Source organism: Temnothorax nylanderi, unplaced genomic scaffold, assembly GCF_030848795.1.
Source record: "Temnothorax nylanderi isolate EJ_2023f unplaced genomic scaffold, tnyl_v1.0 TNYL_tig0010_pilon, whole genome shotgun sequence".
Classification (NCBI taxonomy): Eukaryota; Metazoa; Arthropoda; class Insecta; order Hymenoptera; family Formicidae; genus Temnothorax; species Temnothorax nylanderi.
Window position 1 is genome coordinate 1276777 of NW_027249072.1, and position 17014 is coordinate 1293790.

The window sequence follows — 17014 nt, forward strand, 5'->3', positions numbered from 1 at the left end:
GCCTTATCACTGTCATCCGTGCCCGCTTTTACAGCTGAAGAGACCCCTTTACAGGAACGCGTACGTCCAATACGTCACACTTCCGCCGGTGTACGTTACGGACATGTTCCAGATATACACGGAGGATTGCGTCGCGATTGGATGGGGTCGACACATACCTGATTCAAACGTAAGCGCATGTTGTTACAAAGTGTTTTATTCAATACGGCACACAAGTGAGGGATAATACATTCTGATGGAAGAAGCATCTTGTATTTCTTCTTTATTGTATAAAATTGTCGTAAAAATGATGGATATTTTCCTTGTGACATCTTAGACTCTTAGAGAGTTTGGACGTGTTATGAAATCGCAATAGAGTTATTTTAGATTCCGCTTAAAGCGGACTCTTTCCAATATCCATTTCGTGTCAGTTATCCTAGAAGCTCTGCTGTCACATTTTTTTAAAAAAGGAACTTAATTAATTTAATTAATTAATTAATTAATTAATTAATTCTGGAAGCATCGCAGAGTTTAGTTAAGAAAATGTACGACCAACAAATAATTTATTTCTTTGGCTCATTATTAGAAAGGAAGCGGTACATATTTGCGGCACGTTCGAATTCCATTAATCTCGCCTGACAAATGTCCTATGCCGAATGTACATAAAGAAAAGCAATTATGTGCGGGTCTACCGGAAGGTGGTCGGGACTCCTGCCAGGTTTGCGTATTAAATTCTATAGACGTATATATGTGGAGCTTTTTTCGAGAATAATTAAATAACGACATATTTCTTTGTCTCTTTGAGGAAAAATAAAAATAGATAAACGGATAAGTAATAAATCATATTGTTTTGTGCTGAAGACAGAAGTCACAGGGAAACGACGTTAAATATTCTGACTTTTAGTTTTGCTCTTTTTATTATTACTTTTTGCATCTGGATTCTACAGTACGTTTATTGGATTTTTAGGGTGACAGCGGAGGACCATTGCTATGCAATGGAACGCAAGTCGGCATTGTCTCGTGGGGCGTGGGGTGCGCTCGTCCGAATACACCAGGTGTTTATTCTCGAGTGGATTTTTATCTACAATGGTTAAACAAGACTATTGTTCAAAATGGAGCTCCAAAATCCTACCAAAACACAATAACAATTATTTTCGCATCTTGTTGCCTGTATGCCTTATTAATATAACGTATTGATTATCGTATATGTAAGACTAACGAGTAAACGTTGTAATTTTGTATTTAGCTGCAATATATTGTTATTACGTTCACTGAAGATTCTATTCTGAATAAAAAGTTACTTATACATATATAAATTAAACATTAGTTTGTGTATGCGAAATTCGAGTAATTTTAACTTATCGCGAATGCAGAGTGACTTTGAAAAATTATCTCCTGCCATTTTACAAAAATAGATAATCTTTTTAGAATCTATTACTTAGTGGAAAAAAGAGATATAATTATATTCTATTAAGATTAATTTAAAATTCTTGCTATTAATAACAGGAGCTATTACCAAAAAGGAAAATATTTTTTAATCTACTATTCATCAGTGAAAGAGAGAAATTTCGTTAATATTAAAATCAATTTAGGAAAATCAATTTAGGATTATATTTAAAATCAAATCAGGCTATCAATAAAAGAAGCCATTTGGGAAAATTACTTCTTGTCACCTTACAAAAATATCTTTTTAGAATTTACTATTTACTAGAAGAAAAATATATATTTTTTATTTATATTATTAAAACCGATTTAAGATTCCTACTATCAATAAGTGGAGCCATATTTAGGAAAATTATTTCTTGCCACCTTACAAAAATATCTCTTTAGAATTTATTATTTAGTGGAAAAGAGAGATTTGGTCAAATCTCAATTTAGTTGGTTAAAATCAGTTTCAGATTCCTGCTATTAATAAGAGGAAACATATACGATATTCCACCACCATTTCCTCCATTCCTCTTGATACGTATCTCGATGCAGTGGGAGGACACATGTCTCAGCACTATCCTGAGCGCCATCACTCTGCGACATTTTCAGGTTACTCATCTTTACTCTCTCTTTCATTCCCCTCGTATTTCCTTCTTCTGATCTTTTAATTTCCCTTCTCTTTTCCCTATCTCCTATTTAGCATTTTCTTATGCTTTTTCCCATTCCTCCGTTTCCTCTTTATCCTCATCTCTACGTTCTTTTATTTTTTCTTCACCTCGTCTTTCTCTCCTTCCTTCTCCGTCTCCTCCTTCTCCTTTTTCTCCGCCTCCTCCTTCTTCTTCTTCCTTTTTTAGGCAATGTTGTTCTATTTATAAAGCGTGTGTGTGTGTGTGGGACTCACGCAGAATGTAACGCGCAAATAATGTTTTTATATTATTTATGCCAGAAAGTCGAAGGGGGATCTACACAAAGGACAAAGTAAATTTCCGGCAATAACGTACAACAGGTTCTGAATGCATCCTTCTTGCGGGTCGTTCTCCTCGTCTCTCGCTCAAGAATGAACAGTTACGGGTGAAAGTAATCTGGGCCTGGCTGAACCGCGCGTGTATCCGAGTCCCAACAGTCTACAGCCTGCAGCCAAACGAATCGGTACTGTGTTAATATTACTGTGTTAACTACGTGTGTTCGGCGATATCGGGATGATTAAGAAATGCCATTTGTGATAACGACATTAGCGGCCAATTCGGTGTTCTTATTATCTAAAATAAATACAAAAAGGACATGAAATTCTCGCTATCACCGTTATCGCGCGCGAGTGATATGAAAAACAGATTAGTCACAAGCATTGCTAACGTTATAGGGATCTGTAAATTGCCGTAGCTTCTTTCGTACACGGACTCGTTAGGTAACGCGTTAAATAACGCGATAAATTATAAAATCCGTGGAAGACGCTGGATCTGAAATAAAACTCGGCGATACGCAGTTTTGCATCAAACGGGTGTTTCAGTGTTTATCGTGTTTAAGGTACAGTATTGCATAGGTATTTTCTAATTCAAAATACCATTGCAGATTGTCCGACGCATTAAATATAAAACGCATCGAGGAAGTTTTAGCGCGCTACGATGTCCTTCAGCGACGTGGCATTTCTACTTACGATTTTACTTTTTGGGACTTACAATGCTCACGGTGAGTTCGCAACTTAAGTGTACCTATTTAGGATTAATACGTACATTTTACTTCTGCAATAACGTACAATATGGCATATACTATAATATAATATTATGCATTCGGTTAGTAATTCCTGCATTTACATATGTTAACAAGCGAAAGTAAAAGCCGGCACGCCGCACAATGGGGACGCGACATTTTCATAAGGATCGCGAATGGATATATACAGAGTGTCTCGAAAGTAGTTTCCAGCGTTGCTTTATCTACGAGTTCTTTGATTAGTTTGGCATTTCGATTATTCTTTATTAAAAATATATTTGGGTATGTATTTTCAGAGGTTTGTTGATGGTCACTTTAAATATAATATTTCTAATAAAAAATAAATCTTTAAAAGGGCAAAGTAATTAATTAATTTCATTATATTTGTTATAAAATACTTTTTAAAGTGGAAATACTAATTTTTTAACATAATGATTTTCACGCCTAATTACTTGTATTTATCAATATAACGTGTGTGTGTTGATCGCCATATATATGTATATAAAAAACTGCCAAAATTATAATTTTATATGTTTAGCTGTAATATATAAGCATTACGTCTATTAAAGATCTTATTCTAACAACTTATTGTAAGTAAATACATCTATTCTTTAAGATAATTATATTAATAATATTTTAAAGTTTCTTAAATAAGGATTTTAATAAAATAACGTTATTTTTTAAACTGACATATGATTTTATAATATTAAATCAATGTATTCTGTTATAGGACTCATAAGACCGAAGCATGACAAAGTCGTTGTTTGCTATGTCGCATCCTGGGCAGCCTATAGGCAAGGAAATGGAGCATTCTCGTTAGAAAATCTCCGCCCGGAACACTGTACCCACTTAATTTACGCATTTGCTGGTTTAAACGCTTCGAACTGGACGATAAGAAGTCTCGATCCTTGGGCAGATATGGAAAAAGACGGTAATTGCAACCTCGATGTGAGATCAAGCTTACATCAAGTTTTACAGTAATTGTGAATTATCGTAGAAATTAACTAATTGTAAGAAATAAGTTATTCAAAATTATTAATGTAACAGACCAAGCGAGTTATAATAACTTAATGTTATCGTAAAGAAATGAAATAAAAAAAGGAACAACTAACATTAAATTGTCTAGAAAAGTTGCCAATTAATATTGATATCAATTGTATTAGTAATGATTCAATTAAAGTTTCATAAATATAATTTGGAAATATCTGAATGTGAATACAGGAATAGGCAACTATAAAAAAATGACAACATTCCGCAAACAAGGTCTGAAAGTATCACTCGGTATTGGCGGATGGAACGAAGGCAGCACAAATTATTCGTTGATGGCTTCGTCATCGGATCGTAGGAGGATTTTCATTGCCAGCACTATCGAGTTTCTTAAGTGCGTTCTCTCATCGTGATATATTTATCTTAATTATTCTCCTATACGTTATCTTTCCATTATAGAAATCTTCTGCAATTCTTGAAGCGGAACCTTCTTTACTTAGAAAATTTGCCTTATGCAATGACTATGATCTATATAATTTAATTGAACATTACAATATTTACCGACAATTGAAACCTTATTTGGATCGATTATGTTTTAATTCTTTAATGCCTTTTCTATTTGTATCGTGCTGTTATATTGTACTGTTGGATTTATTTCATAATTATTTTTGAAAAATTAAATTTCGTTGCGACAGAATGTACGGATTCGATGGACTGGATCTTGATTGGGAATTTCCCGGAAGTCGTGGCGGTGCTCCGTACGATAAACAGAATTTTGTTAGCCTCGTGAAGGTAAAAATATTTTATATTTTATTAGTACTTCTGTTAACAGAGGAAATAAATCCGTTATTTATTCTGCGATAGGAATTGAAGGATGCCTTTAGGGAACACCGTCTTTCGCTAACCGCAGCTATAAGCGCCGTCAGTTCCACTATCGATATAGCGTACGATATTCCTGAAATTTCCAAATATCTCGATTACATTCATGTGATGGCGTATGATTACCACGGAGCATGGAATAAACAGGTTCTTCCAAATTCACCACTGCGAAGCAAAGATCGATTAGATGTGGTAAGAAATATGATATTCGTGTGGGAAAATTAATGCATCTATGCACAAACATACCGCAATGAAGAATTAATGTTGTTATTAAGCTTGATCTCACATCGAGGTTGCAATTACTTCACATTGCGTGAAGAAATCATCAAGCAAATTATTAAAACAACCAACTAAATTTACACGTTTGTTTTTTTTTTGTTTAATAAGAAAAATTTCTTAAGAAATATTCAGTTGAGGAACATTTTAAGAAACATACAGAATTAAAATAGGTACACTGTAAATCCAAGTGTGTTTATTTCTACATATCTAAAAATGACATATTTGACTGAAACTTGTTTTACATGTTGCGTGTTAAATTAACACGTTGAATCGTATTAAATTAAAAGTCAATACGTTCAACTATGTTAAATGACGTGATTTAAAACGGCAAGAAATGTGTAAGAAGAGCTTCAGTTAAAATATCACGCTTGGATTTGCGGTGTGGAAAAGAAAAATACATACATAAAAGAAAATTTAAAAAATTCTTAAGTCAAAGTTGTTAATTTTGAAAATATTTATTTATTAAAATAAATATTATTTATTAAATCTTTATTTATTATTATTATTTTTTATAATCGACGTGGAATATAATACTAATGTCTATTTCTTTCTTTCCTAAATTATGAGTATAAAATGTTAGGGCAATATCGTTAATAAAAATATTCTTTATTAGTATTATATTAGTTTCATATTTATCTAGCATTTATTAGTGTTTCATATCTATACGAATATATATTGTTACATAATCTGAAGCGTAGTGACATAATCGTATATCGATTGTATCTTCAACATTTAGGAACATACTATTACGTATTTGTTGCAACAAGGAGCCCCAGCCGAGAAACTAGTTTTAGGGCTGGCGATGTATGGAAGAACTTTCGTTCTTACAAGTGTACCAGAATCGCCTAAAATAAATCCAATTGGCCTGCCCAGTCTGGATATTGGATTTAAAGGCCCTTACACATCCGAAGAAGGTTTTATGGGATTCAATGAGGTATTTAGCTATATGTTTATATATTTATACTTAATCCATGACATCACTTTTTATAAATTCTGCAATTTTAGAAGTTCCAATATTTTTTTGTAACGATAATTACTCAAAACATCTTACTCAAAACATGCAGCAGATCTTCAACATGCGAAATGTATAATATAAAGTATATATAAATAAATTATTTATGATTGAATTGTACATTTCTGTACAGATTTGTGAGGCGTTGGTGTTGTATCCGCAAAATTGGACAACTGGATGGGATAACGAGAGCAGCACAGCTTATGCGATTAATAAGGACCGTGTTGTAGTTTACGATGATCGCAAAGCCATGATGGCCAAGGTATTTCTTCTATATTTTTCGTGAAAAAGTAGTCTCTTACTGAACCGATTTTCTTCCCGATTACACGTTCCCAGAGAGGGATGTACGAATCTCATATAATTTATAACTATAATATATTATTATTTATATATTTATACACATCGTATATTATATACATATGTACATATTAATGATTTATAACTAATAATAATAATATAATATAATTAATAAGTCTTATAAGTTTTGGGTGTCTTAAACTTTTATATAGTCGCTTAGAATATTTTTCTTAAATAATATTTGGCAATTCTTTAAAATTATATAAAATGTATCGAGATAAATTACTTTCTTAATATTGTCTAGCTTTGCTGTGGAAATGTTTCGAGAAATTTACATATATACATATAACAGCTTACTTGCACTTTGTGCTGTTCCACTTTTGATCGCGCGAGCTTGGGTGTCTGAAAAAATATCAATTAACTCTTATGCTAATGAATGCCACTCTTTTAGGTGGAATACGTAAAGAGGAAGAAACTGGCGGGTGTTATGGTATGGAGCATCGACACGGACGACTTCCGAGGGAAATGCACATCGCTGCACAGTGACATGACTTTGCTCGATGGACGTGATTATCCCTTAATGAAATCCATTAACGCAGCTTTGGCAAATAACACGATACCATTCGAGGGAAACCAACAGCCGGGCTCGTCGTCCGTGCAATTCCTATCGAATATTGCGTTTGCGCTATCCATCGCAATGATTTACCTTTCTCTTTGATCTTTCTAACTCTATAAATCAACGAACGTAATTGATAAGTAATATTTGTAATAATATATTGATGGCAATTAATAACTGACAAAAAGCGTTAGAACGTGCTTAACGCTCGCTCGTTCGCAGATTGTTCCTTTTGTCGATATTTAGATTATAACAATGTAATATTAATTTACGATATAAAATTTATATATGTGGATTATATGTGCGTGTTATATGCGGATAAAAAGAAATTATGTTTATGTGTTATATATAGTGAAAAATACATTATACATATATGAAATATCAAGGGACACGGTAGTGTCTCCCGTCAAGTGTACGTGCAACAGCGAGGCAGACCGCAGACCGTATATATGTATTATATGAGCTGACTAGTTGAGAAACCCTTTTAGATTATCGAATCTCAATAAAGGCTGAATCGATCAAATTCTGAGTATAGGCTCAATCGGTAGGTTGTATCACGAAAGAAATCACTCGAAATAGGTGGTTCTTGCTTCGCACATTAATTGTTAAATGCATTTAGTGCTCCCCGATATACGAAACGTTTAATTTGTTAGCACAGAAAACTACGAAAGACATTACAAGACTATTATTTTGATTGTTAAAAAACGATATACATGACTTTGACGTAGATTTACGTAACAGCACCCTTGAACTTTCAACTGTTTTGAAAAATAGAACAATTGTGATTATTTATACGGGACTATGTATTTCTTTTCTTTGCATAGTAATATACATATAATTTACAAAAATGTAAGGAAAGTTAGATTAAAAAATTGAAAATGTCACGAAAAGAAAGTCACAAATTTAATAAAGAAATGTGATATACACAGCGACGGGTACATGAAAAAGCAGCCTCTTTTGAAAGAAGTTATATTTTTTGTACGATAAAATGTCCACTAATTACAGCTTGAAGAATGAGAAGCTAATTGCTGTCGAAATTGATAAGCATATGAATAATAAAAGAGGTGCTACATGTATCTGGGCAATATTATGACATTATGATACTATTTGATTAAAGTGTTACTAAAAAAATGACTCTTGATAAAATATTATGCTTAAAGGATTATACACAAAATTTTTCTTATGACTTTCCACAAACACGTTAATGTAAAATTCCTATATAATGCATACATATTTCTTTATATAAATATATTACTCTTTAGCATTGTTTCAAGTCTTCGATTGATTTACTTTCTATGTTTTTTTTTCACGTAAAATGTATTAAATATAATTGTATGGCTGCGAAGATAGCTATTTTTAGATCTAATTACATGTCATAATTTACCTAATTCTAGCACACCTAATTCGCCACGAAGTGAATATAATTTCACAGACAATTTTTTATAGAAACTGAAATCTCTAACGAACGTTAAACATTAATGGGATCACACGCAACACGCTATGTTTTGTTTATATGACGAAGAAGAAGCGACAGAGTCTATCACTAGATGGCCATTATCTTCACGACTACTCTTCGCTGCGTCCGATTTTTTAGGTAATAATCGCGAGACTGTTGTTAACGATGTCATAACGACTTTCTACGTTTCTGAAGCATTTCGTGGAGATGTACGGGACTATATTTGATCACGGCAGACACGCCCGCGACATCAAGAAGAGATCTTGCTGGTTTCTCGCATGCGCTCACAGATCGATAGAGTACGTTTATATAGCGCCTGGAAAGTTTGTACTTTCGGGAGCGGGTGTTTAGGGACACGACTGAACATCGCATCACTTAACGTAGAGTTTTGGTAGATCTGTTCAGTAGGTGGTTGTTCCACGTTTATCGTAAGCTTTAAGTAGCTTTCGAGTAATCAGACTCCCGATTGCGCATGCATGTTCGTGGCTCGTCTCCACGATCACGGATTTGCATGCCTGCACGGTCCCGAGTCTTCACGCCTCTCGAAGTACCGCGAGATCATTTTCCAAATTGGGGGGTAATCGAATCGGTCAAGAGGGTAATTTGACGCTTCCACATGCAGGCACTGCAGATGGCGGTATGCCATTTTTTTGCCCCTTGGAACTCAATTTTTCGCAATTCTGAAAATTGTTTTGTCCCAATCCCTTTTTGGATCTCCCGAAGACTTTATATATATAGATCTCCTGCTGGCTGGCTCGATTGTCAAGTCCGCGTTGACGCACAACGTCACACTTGGCAAAATTGTGAACTACAAGACGTTAGCGTTGTTATTTTTCATTTTAGTGCAGTGTTTTTATATTTAAAATAATTGCTGTAGTGTGTTATATATAAAACTGTCATTTTGTTTATAATTTAATATATGTGAAAGCAGATATTATATTTATATGAAAAGAGTTTAGAGTGCTAACTGCTACCTCCTTTTTTGTCAATATTGATACAATTAAGTAATAACTCATCCAGTTTTAATATTCATACTTTTGTATGTAAATTAAAAAAATATAAGATTTATAAGAAATGGTTCAAGAGAGAAAATACTGCGAAGATCTTTCCAACATATTATTCTTTATAAATAATGTAAGAGCATACATATCCACTTTCGCAAGACACATATTTAGTAGTCTTATGAGGCAACAAATTCGTCAAATTGGGTAATAAGCATTTTAATTTGCAAGCCCGCATTTCCGAATTTTTCAATCTGTAATATATAATTTCAGAAAATAATGCAGGATTATGTGTGTAGTTGAAAGTTCAAGGATGCTATTATGAAAATCTGCGTCAAAGTTAATGTATATCGACTTTTTTAACGATCCAAATAACAGTCTTGTAATATCTTTCGTAATTTTCTGTGCTAATTAAAATTTAATAAAATGTTACTTATCAGGAATCCGTGTCGGTGGAAAATCGGTGGATTAAAGGCCGGTGGATGGCTGGTGGATGGCCGATGGAGTAAACGTAGGCCGGGTCGATGGTCGGTGGAACGTTTACTACACCGATGTTATAAAACCGTATTTATAAGTCTATACCAAGAGATGTGGACTTATTATAAATCCGGTTTTAAAGAAACATGTAAACGCTAAAGGCCATTGCACACAAAATGCATAGCTTAGCATAAGCGTAGGCTACGCTGCGTAGCATAAGTCCGCTAAACCAATGAGCATCCAGCATAAAGTCGCCATATTGATTTATATAAGATGCTCATTGGTCCAGCGGTCTTATGCTATGCTTATGCAGCCTATGCAATTTTGTGTGCGATGTGCGATGGCCTTTAAGTTGTTGAAAATGGCGTTTGCTGGTAAGGACGCTTCGCCTCTGTGGCACAATGGGCCGACTCCTGGTGCAATTTATCACTTTCCTGGCAGCCAGTATGGCACCGGTGGATTCCAGAAATCACAGTACGTTTTATCCGATAATTTACAAACGTTTCCATCCGCTTAATTTAAAGTTTCTTGACGTACAAGTTTCTTAACCTGTACATTCCCGTGATGATGCAAATCTCGCTTGTCATCTTCTCTTTTACAGAGCGACAAAGTAAAGTGAAACTCAAAATACTTAAGACTGGTACTAGATAAACTTCCGAAATGGTATGAAGATATGATAAGTGCTTCTTTAACTCTCATTCTATTATTTACAGGTCTCCTATAACAACTGGCACATCTGTCATTGGCATACAATTCAAAGATGGAATTATTATAGCGGCAGACGTGCTAGGATCTTACGGATCGCTCGCTCGTTACAGAAATCTAGAACGTCTTATGAAAGTTAATGATAACATCATCCTTGGTGCGTCCGGAGATTATGCGGATTTTCAGTGCATCAAGAGCTATGTGGAAAGAAAGATGTGAGTCTCAGCATAGTTTTTTTTTTACATGCCTTTAATATGCTTCAAATCATACATCTTAGTTTATTACATAGAGTGCTATGTAATAAACTAATAAAAGTTTTGTAAAGTTATTGTACGATATAAGAATATATTTAAGTATCCAATAAGCATCAAAAAGCGCTATTTTACGTCAACACTTTTGTTTCAGTCTCGAGGAGCAATGCTTGGATGATGGATTTAGTTTAAAGCCAAAGGCATTGCATTGCTGGCTAACGCGTGTCATGTATAACAGACGATCAAACTTTGATCCGTTTTGGAACAATTTTATTATTGCTGGTTTGGAAAATGGAGAACCGTAAGTGTATGTTTCCTCAACACACTTGTGTCTTTGAGTACATCGTAAATCGCAGTTTTGCCTTTTCAGATTTTTAGGAACTGTGGATAAGCTTGGGACAGCTTACAACGATCCTGTTATTGCGACTGGATACGGTGCTTACATGGCAACGCCTATATTGAGAAAAGCTTACGAGGATAATAACCAAATGAATAAGGAGGAAGCTATCGAACTTCTGTACAAAGTAATGCAAGTTCTTTTCTACAGAGACGCAAGATCTTTCCCAAAGGTAAACTATTAAAATTCGTACATGTGTAATCAATAATTTTAATTGTATTGTTAACAATCTGCTGTTTTTTAGTATCATCTTGGGATTGTCACAAAAGAAAAAGGAGTCGAAATACAAGGACCGCTAACTTTAGACAGTTATTGGGGACCTGCTTTGTAAAAAAAAAAAATTATGTTTTCTTATTCCTTTAAAATAAGTTATAATAAAAGTGTCCATGATGAAGATCGATTATCTCTTAATGAATAAATTAAAACAAGTTTTCATCAATTATACATTTATTTGCATTACATATATACATGTAAGGATAAGAAAATATTATTTCCAGTAACCATACTAATAATCTTCGTTATAATGACATAAATTCTATTTAATATTACTTGCAACATTAAAACGTATATGCAAATTAATTTATATGTATACCGGAAATAATATTTAATAGATACTTTTTGTATAAATAACAATAATACCGATTATAGACTAGAGCGTTAGTACTTCGCATCCAGTATCTGTTATTAAAATTGTATGTTCAACTTGAGCTGCCCTAGAATTGTCAACAGTGCAAGCTGTCCATCCATCTTCCAGAATTTCGATCTGCGTTGTTCCTTGACTTAAAGCTGGTTCGATGGTAAATGTCATGCCTGCTTTCATTTTCTCAGGAAAATCATTTGCTGCAAAACGGAAAAGAGAGATCAAAATATCAGTATACATATAAGACGATTTGACTTATCTACGGTATGTAGCAATCAAGAAATATTTTATCTAAAAAACAAATCAGATAATTCCCTATTGGTCGTATGTGCTAACACGCGATAATATTAATAATGGAGTATTTTCACTGTACCAAAGTGATAAATATCTGGAGCACCATGGAAATAAGTTCCAATACCATGACCCAAAAGTCCAGGTATTACATTCAAATTGTGTTTATTTGCTGTCTCTTCTATCACATTACCTGAAAAGAAATGGAAAGATTATATACAGAATATAAAAATAAATGTAATAGCACGTCAACGAGTCGAGACTTTTAATTATATACATATTATTATATACATATTATTACCAATATTACAAAAATGTTCGTCTGGTTTGCATATTTCAATAGCTGACTTTAAGCACAATTCCGTGACCGTTATCAATCGTTTGCCTTCTGAATCTACTTCACCCACTTGAAACATAGCTGAGCAATCGCCATGATAACCATTAAGATATACCTACTTAAACAAAAATTCAAATATTTTAATAACTTGTAACATATTTTCGGACTGATAAAGAAATACGACTTCACACACATAGAACATTTCTCATTAAAAATAAAGCTACTCACTGTTATATCAACATTGAGTATATCTCCTTCTTGTAAAGGCCTGTTGTCTGGAATACCGTGGCAAGCGATATTATTAACACTCGTACATATAGACTTGGGAAAGCCACGGTAGTTGAGCGGACTGGGATAAGCTCCATTGCCAATAATCATATCGTGTACTTGCTTGTCAAGAAAATCGGTTGTGATACCTGGCTAGCATATATTAATTTCGTCTTACATTCAAGCTTATTGTAGTACATAATATATGATGTGTATTTAAGCTATTAATAATCCTTAGGAATGCGTTCTAGAAAGTCGAAAAGACAAGAAATATATATATATATATATATATATAAAAGTGGACGTTACTCTTAAAATATTACTTCTCAATTAAATATTGATTTACAACATATATGTAACATTCTTATGCACGTGGATTAAAAAAGTATGCAATAATGAATGATAAATTGATATGAACTTTTCTTATTTCAGTTTGTAGAACTTGCGCCCAAAACTCATGCATGTCTTTCAGATATTCTTTGTGTATAGAGCTTCAGATTCATTGTATCTCTTTTCATCTACAAATTATTTATGATTTAAAGCTGAGGTAACATGAATCTAGATTCCTATACAATATATAGAGAATAATTCACCTTAATCAATGCATTAACTTGACGCAGAACGCGACCAGCAAGTTTACAACTCTGCCTCATACATTCTATTTGACATTCATCTTTGATCTCAGGTGTCGCCGGTCCATTTTTAGGTTCCGCCGACTGGCTGTAGGATGGCTGGGGTATGTATGCAGGTACGATGACTTTTTCAGAAACCAGCCAAGGCTGGACTACGGCGTATTTTCCGAAAGAATTGTCATTTTGGGTATCAACAAATCTGGGTATTTTTACACCTCCAGCCTGAAACAAACATCTTATAGTTAAATTCTATTGCTTTGATACACATATCTCTTACGTTAATCTGATCTAATACAAAGAAAACAATGTTATTATATAATCTGATGACAAAAAGAAAGCAATATTACTATTCAAAGGATCTAAAAGATAAAAGAAAACCATTTTATTTCTATTGTTCATACTAAGAAATTATATATAAGTTGAACAATTTAACTCCAAAAAAACAACAATTAATAAAACATGTATGGTCTTCGCCGCAATTCTCTTTTACAAACCAAATTATTCAAGATAAAGATATTTAAATATCATTTTGCTACGATGGAAATAAATTAATGAATGCACATTTAATTTGTAGGTGAAAAGAGACATACCCTTGACATAGTCTTGAGGATGTTCAGAAGGTATGATTTAGAGGATTGTGCCATTTGAATGATGTCTCTGCTCGAGCGCATGTTCCTCGATATTTACCTCGTTCTACTTGTGATATGGATCTTGTCTGTCGCAAATCAAATCAATTCGACATGTGATCTGAATGTGGATGTGATTTCTCCCTTCCGTAAAGTTTCGTTCTCTGTTTTCTCTCTTGCCTTTTGGCCAATTCGCGCATGTGCACGAGAAACGAGAACGTTAAACCAAGCGTTGAACGAATAAAGAAAACTAACCTATGATCACAGTACACAGCATATGAAGGCGCTTACGCTTCTTCTCTTCTTCTTCTTATTTTTTATTGGCTCCCGCCGCTTTTCAGCGGACAATACGGCCAGATTTGCCAATGTTTGTTTAACAAAGCTTGAATCACTGGTTGCGTAGCGAAGTCTGAGTGGAAATTACTGGAAGTCTGAGTGGAAATTGTGATTGCATCAGCAATCTTCAAAAATTTATTCAGGACAAAACACGTCCGAACACGTCCACGACTCAAGCGCGACTGAATTACGCCTCTAAAACCTTAAAAGGAGCAAATAAAAAAAATACACAGTATATGACAGTGTTGGGAAATCGAGAAACAAGCAAACAAGTCTCTATCAGTCTCTATCCAAAAGAAAGAAGAGGAAACTGATTAATGGAAATGCAAGAAGCTATGGAGGCATTTCTTAATGCCTCAAAAATCCCCTTGGTAACAATTTGCATTTGTTGCAGTTTCAGAACACTTTATTGTTATTTTACATTCAACGTTTGTTTTATCTTCTATGTTATATTGCAGTCCCAGTTGCCGTCTTACCAAACGATTCGCGTCGTCCTGGGAAATCCGACGTGCGACCTGGATTCCGCTGTATGCGCCCTGGTCCAAGGATTGGTGGAGTACATGGATGCTAAGAAGAATGGATTCGCTAACGTCACCGTAATACCGGTCATGAATATCCCGGAAAAAGAGCTTCGCATTAAAACGGAAGTGGTTTACAGCCTAAAATCTCATGGCATCCCGTTGAACTTGCTGACATTTAGGTAAGTCCCTCGAATTCTGGTAAAACAGTCTGAGCTTTGTGCTGTTTGATTGCTATTATTATATTACTCTTGGCAGAGATCAGATTGATTTGCAAAATGTGCAGAGCGACCCTAACAGGAGGCTTGAGCTGATTTTAGTCGATCATCATACTCTCGAAAAGGAAGATTTGGCGTTGAAATCTTCAGTCGTAACAATCATCGATCATCGGCCATTGAATCCAGCCTGGGAGTGGCCCAACATACTGTTAAATGTAGAAATCATTGGAAGTTGTGCCACCCTGGTTGCACGCAATGTTCTACAGAAGTATCCTGATATATTGGATGAGCAAATTGCGAGCCTCTTGCGAGGTAAGTATTATTTGGATAATAGATTTTTATTTAACAGACACAAAACGATTTTTATTATATAGTATTCAATATGTTCTACAGGTCCAATATTGATCGACACTTTTAATATGTTGGAACGAACAACTCCTACTGACGTCGCCGTACTAAATGCTCTTGAACAACTAGGTAAACTCACGTTCGACAGAACTGAGACATTTAGCAAGATTATGCATGCAAAAACAGACTTCAGTGGATTAACTCTCGAAGAAATTATGATTAAGGATCTAAAAGTGACACTCGGGATACCTCTCGTTGGATTTTCCATTTTAGTAGAAGTACGTTATCTAGAATTTTTTTATTAATATTGTGAACTAATTTTTTAAACTAATTTAAAACGTAATTCATAAATAAATTCTAGAATTTCCTCATGCGTGAAAATGCGGAAGAGGCCATTGAAAAGTTTGCTAACGAAAGAAATTGCAATGTCGTTGTTCTCATCGGGCAAGATATGATGAAGGAACATGTATCTAGAGATATTGCAATCTTTTCAACATTATGTAATCAATTTGCGAGTGACGTAAGTATTATTCAATGTAATTGTCATAAAAATTTATCTCAGCATATTCCAGTATATTATCCTTTTACTTTATTCACAGATAATTCAAGCGTTGGCTGAATCTACTCGGCCATCTCTAGATTTAGAATTTATCAAAGAAATTCGAAAAGAGAAATATATCATCTATTTGTACAGACAAGGAAATCTGAAGGTAACACGCAAACAGATATTACCGATTGTACACAGAACGACGTTATTGCATGGATTTAAGAAATTATAACGTAAATACATAGAATATAGAATTTTAAAAAATACTGCGGTGGTATAATTTGCTAATAAAAACATACTCGAATACTTTCTTGTGTTCTTTAGGATACCTCTTATTACATGATGTTTCCCGCTCCTTACTCAGTCATATTAGGATTTATTAATTTTGTTGAAATATATATTCCATGATAAATGTATGTTTCATTAAAGATAAGTATAAGGCCATATATATAATTACAGTACATATTGGCTGCGTACGGGGAGCGCGCTATTAGCGCTATTGCATCATTCTATCTTTATCGCTCATCAAGTGTAGAACAAGGATAGAATAAGCAAATAGCGCTAATAGCGCGCTCCCCGAACGCAGCCATTATATTCATTAATATACATATTTAATATACATCTACGTGTATATTAAATATCATATATATTCTCATACCGAATTGAATATTAAATTAACAGTGCATTTTGTTCCAAAAAAGATTGGCGCATTTGGAGTTAATGAAGAGCTTTTGTCGATGCTCGTATTGTGGAAAAATATCTCGATTATCGGGAATTTTATGA

The 17014-nt window shown here is 34.1% G+C and overlaps 4 protein-coding genes across 7 annotated transcripts; 3 read left to right on the forward strand and 1 right to left on the reverse strand.

The window, feature by feature from the left end:
* The first annotated feature begins 44 nt into the window (after positions 1-44).
* Positions 45-8457, forward strand: LOC139787545 (probable chitinase 2). 3 transcript variants are annotated; one of them, XM_071726716.1, is made up of 12 exons: positions 45-169; positions 566-1034; positions 1872-2016; positions 2354-2556; positions 2977-3093; positions 3845-4045; positions 4336-4495; positions 4797-4893; positions 4966-5172; positions 5996-6193; positions 6405-6533; positions 7020-8457. In XM_071726716.1, the coding sequence occupies exons 5-12, from the start codon at positions 3030-3032 to the stop codon at positions 7284-7286; spliced, it is 1323 nt and encodes a 440-aa protein (XP_071582817.1). In that variant the 5' UTR covers positions 45-169; positions 566-1034; positions 1872-2016; positions 2354-2556; positions 2977-3029; the 3' UTR covers positions 7287-8457. The 3 variants fall into 3 exon arrangements, with proteins under 3 accessions (XP_071582817.1, XP_071582816.1, XP_071582818.1); XM_071726715.1 differs by lacking the exons at positions 45-169; positions 566-1034 and having other exon boundaries at positions 1527-2016; XM_071726717.1 differs by lacking the exons at positions 45-169; positions 566-1034; positions 1872-2016 and having other exon boundaries at positions 2050-2556.
* A 1983-nt stretch (positions 8458-10440) lies between these two features.
* Prosbeta7 (proteasome subunit beta type-4) lies at positions 10441-11910 on the forward strand. Its single transcript, XM_071726725.1, has 5 exons — positions 10441-10592; positions 10832-11038; positions 11229-11375; positions 11445-11643; positions 11716-11910. Exons 1-5 carry the CDS (start codon positions 10459-10461, stop codon positions 11800-11802), a joined length of 774 nt encoding a protein of 257 aa, XP_071582826.1. The 5' UTR covers positions 10441-10458; the 3' UTR covers positions 11803-11910.
* Positions 11901-14353, reverse strand: LOC139787551 (methionine aminopeptidase 1D, mitochondrial). The gene is made up of 6 exons (XM_071726724.1): positions 14229-14353; positions 13600-13860; positions 12968-13159; positions 12704-12854; positions 12485-12595; positions 11901-12311 (listed from the first exon to the last, which is right to left on the reverse strand). Exons 1-6 carry the CDS (start codon positions 14307-14309, stop codon positions 12121-12123), a joined length of 987 nt encoding a protein of 328 aa, XP_071582825.1. The 5' UTR covers positions 14310-14353; the 3' UTR covers positions 11901-12120.
* A 476-nt stretch (positions 14354-14829) lies between these two features.
* On the forward strand, positions 14830-17011 carry LOC139787546 (exopolyphosphatase PRUNE1-like). 2 transcript variants are annotated; one of them, XM_071726718.1, is made up of 7 exons: positions 14830-14971; positions 15059-15300; positions 15377-15648; positions 15730-15962; positions 16046-16204; positions 16284-16394; positions 16556-17011. In XM_071726718.1, the coding sequence occupies exons 1-7, from the start codon at positions 14918-14920 to the stop codon at positions 16637-16639; spliced, it is 1155 nt and encodes a 384-aa protein (XP_071582819.1). In that variant the 5' UTR covers positions 14830-14917; the 3' UTR covers positions 16640-17011. The 2 variants fall into 2 exon arrangements, with proteins under 2 accessions (XP_071582819.1, XP_071582820.1); XM_071726719.1 differs by lacking the exon at positions 16556-17011 and having other exon boundaries at positions 16284-16537.
* Positions 17012-17014: the final 3 nt, after the last annotated feature.